Here is a 3,119-nt window from a genome sequence, read left to right as displayed (position 1 = left end):
TGGCACTATCTCCGGGCCTTTGACGCCACGTGTGTGTGTGTGTGTGTGTGTGTGTGTGTGTGTGTGTGTGTGTGTGTGTGACTGTGAGTGTTAAAAATGTGCTCAATTGAGTAATCTTCATACACTATTTTCTTTTGCGCTTTTCCACCCCATACCACAATTTCCCATGTGGGTGGTAGGCTAGTGCCCTGGTGTAGTTTTCTCCTTCTTTCCTATTAAACTTAAAAATCTATCAACCTTATCTCTCCTCCTCCTTTTATATGTTTGTTCCTCTCTTATGCCTCTAATCTTCGGCACTAATATGCACTTATTGAGTTGCATGTGTGGTAAAACTCTTACTAAAACTAAAACACTTTCCAATACCACTTCTTACCATGCCTCTCAATACCACAAAATGCATCTTGTACGTGTACTATACTGTATAACACCGCAACATGGCACCCGATGCCACACCTATCTGTCGATCTATTATACCATCCCTTACAATACTATACCACACCATCCCTCCCCAAAGTTTGCTTGAATTATTTTTTTTTTCAATCTTGGATTCAAAACTTGAGCCAACCTATCTAACGCCCCATGAGTCTGCGTGTTCTTAAATCCATATCAAAAGCTGCAGCAAACGAGTTATTATGTTTTACTTAAGTTAAGGAAAACGAACAATTAGTCTTTTTTATGAAAACTTGAATGGTTTGATTTTCCAAGCAAAATAAAAACACAAAAAGGCAGAAAATGGAGGCATCTTCTATACTAAAAACAAAATAAATCTTGTATGAATTAAAGAGAGAAGCTGGAACCATCCATCATTAGCCCACTCTCATGTGAGCTGAGAGTCAGTTACGTTTGATCAAAATATTGAAACCCAACAGCGATACACATAAAAATTAATAGTTCAGGGGATTCATTTGGGTTATTTCATCAGACCATATTACATGTAATGACTAGCTGGGCCCCCTTTCGAATGAAAAGAATGATCGGTGCATTAACATGAGCCGAAAGTCATTGGCCTACGATATTTACACTCTACTGGAATGGAGCAATAAATCTTGAGAGATGCAAAAAATTAGAAGGTTCAGATCTATACTCTCAAAACAGTGCGCACGGTTAGTGAACAGAAACCTCACTTGTTTACAATGGCGTCTTAGAAGATGGACTTTCCCAAGATTAGATCTAAACGAAACTAATGAAACGCTGAAAATTAAACTACAGTGACTTCAGGCTTCTCAATAAATCTGTGCACCCTCTAAATGATTCTGAACCACCATTAATTTTTGTCAGATTTAAAAGTTAAATGGTTCGGAAGTTTTAGGCTGCGAAAGTGACGAACTTTCACAAATATAATATGTATAGATTACATGAAAAAAGGAAAAACCCGATTGCATCATGCTTTGCTAGTAGTACACACACGAAAAGCTAGAACAAAGTAAACAAGAGGACTGTCAAAGTCAAGAACGTTGTCAAATACCCTCCCTTAACATTTGGGTTGGCACTATCTCCGGGGCCTTTGACACCACCGCATTTCGCGCCTGCGCACTTCGCCTGACCGTCATCTCTGTCATACGCCCTCCCGAACAGAGCAGCCGAAAGTACAGGATCCCTGAGACCAGGTCTGAGGAACATTGCGCCATGCTGGGAGCTCCAGGAGTCTTGAGGGGCCAGTGCCAGGTTGTCACGTGATGAGGCCGAGTTCAGAATCAGCTGAGGGTAGACAAACGGAGTCTGGAAGTCCCCATGGAGGTCCAGCTGGTGGAAGATTGTGTCCGACACTGAGGTGACGTTCCCGCACGACTTGCGATCCCCGGCGTCAGAACACTTGACCAGGGCACAGATCTGCAGGTAGTACTGACCTTCTTTAGTATGCAGCCCGTCGAAAGCGCCGAGCGCAAAGAGATCGTCTGGTGACGCTCCTCCGAGATTCTCTTTAGAGTAGCTGAGATGACAACAGACCTTGTTCTGACACACAGACACGTTAGCCGAGTCTTCTTCCAGAGCTTTGAACGTGAACGAATCATCAAAGAGCAGGGACTGAAACTCCTCTGAGTTGGAGCTTCCCGAATCTTCTACAACAGCATTGCTCCCATTTGCCGTCTCTCCGCCAGTTTTCTGAGAGTCCAGACTCGCTGCCGAACTTAATTCTGAAACGTCCACCCCACCCTGAGGGTTGCGCGTGAGAAGAACGTTGAGTTCTGCCACGAGAAGTTTCCCCGGAGACGTGTGGGAGCTGTTGTAGTAAAATTCCTTCACGCCCTCGGGGGAGTAGATGCCGCTGCCGTGAAAGCGTCGGTCTGGGAGGTGGAGATTGGAGGACAGAAAGTTCACGCCCAGACCGCGGGCGAAGGAGGAGTGGAAGCCAATGGCCGACAGCAAGGGCAGTGCGTCCATCCAGGCCGTGGGGAAGACGATGTTGGTCACGTTATGCTGGGTTACCATAGTAACTGCGGGCTCAAGGAACAGAACATCGAAGCAAACGAAGAGCCCGAATCTGTTGGATGAAGACGCAAAAATATGGCTACAAAGGCGTCATAAAAAAGGAAATAGAGAAGATATTGGTAAAAATTACCAGGTTCCCAGACTATCTAAAGATGCATAACAATAAAACTCATTAGTATGTCTGTACATATTACATTTTACAGATTTTTTCGTGAGCAATGTACAACTTTATGAGTATGGCACATTTTGTGCCGTTTTACTTTGCAACACATAAAATGTTTGTAGTGAGAACAACTATAAACTGAGAAGCATCACATTATAGACAAATACACGAAGTCTGAGTTGCTTTTAATAAAGACCGTGAAGCGGACTACATTGTTAAAGCATCCCCACCCCGCCCCCTAAAAAAGCTCTTTGCAGCGTTATTTACTGGGCGGGACCACCAACATTAATGTCCAGTTCCGATAGGACCGAGTAAAATGAGAACATTAAGTGTACACTACCCAAGCACAACGTCGGACCGACCTGAGCCTCAATCCACCGGAACGCGCTGTCACGATTAGGAGTCCGGTAGCCTAACCACAAGACAACAGAAGCAGAAATGAATACCAGAATGTGAAAGAAAAGTAAATTATGTGTTGAAAGGTCAAGAGGTCTACCGGTACCAACATAAGACGGGTGTGTTTGAG

General features: G+C 44.1%; 1 protein-coding gene across 1 annotated transcript in view; it reads right to left on the bottom strand.

The window, feature by feature from the left end:
* Nucleotides 1–1,146: 1,146 nt before the first annotated feature.
* The window catches only part of LOC101857289 (pantetheinase), a gene marked incomplete in the record, with an annotated part of 10,475 nt that continues 8,502 nt past the window's right edge, over nt 1,147–3,119 (bottom strand). The window contains 1 exon segment of the mRNA XM_035973052.1: nt 1,147–2,484. Coding sequence (XP_035828945.1) covers nt 1,414–2,484 — 1,071 coding nt within the window.

The sequence above is a fragment of the Aplysia californica genome, unplaced genomic scaffold (genome assembly GCF_000002075.1).
Source record: "Aplysia californica isolate F4 #8 unplaced genomic scaffold, AplCal3.0 scaffold00971, whole genome shotgun sequence".
Taxonomy (NCBI): Eukaryota; Metazoa; Mollusca; class Gastropoda; order Aplysiida; family Aplysiidae; genus Aplysia; species Aplysia californica.
This window is presented reverse-complemented; position numbering and strand designations above follow the sequence as displayed.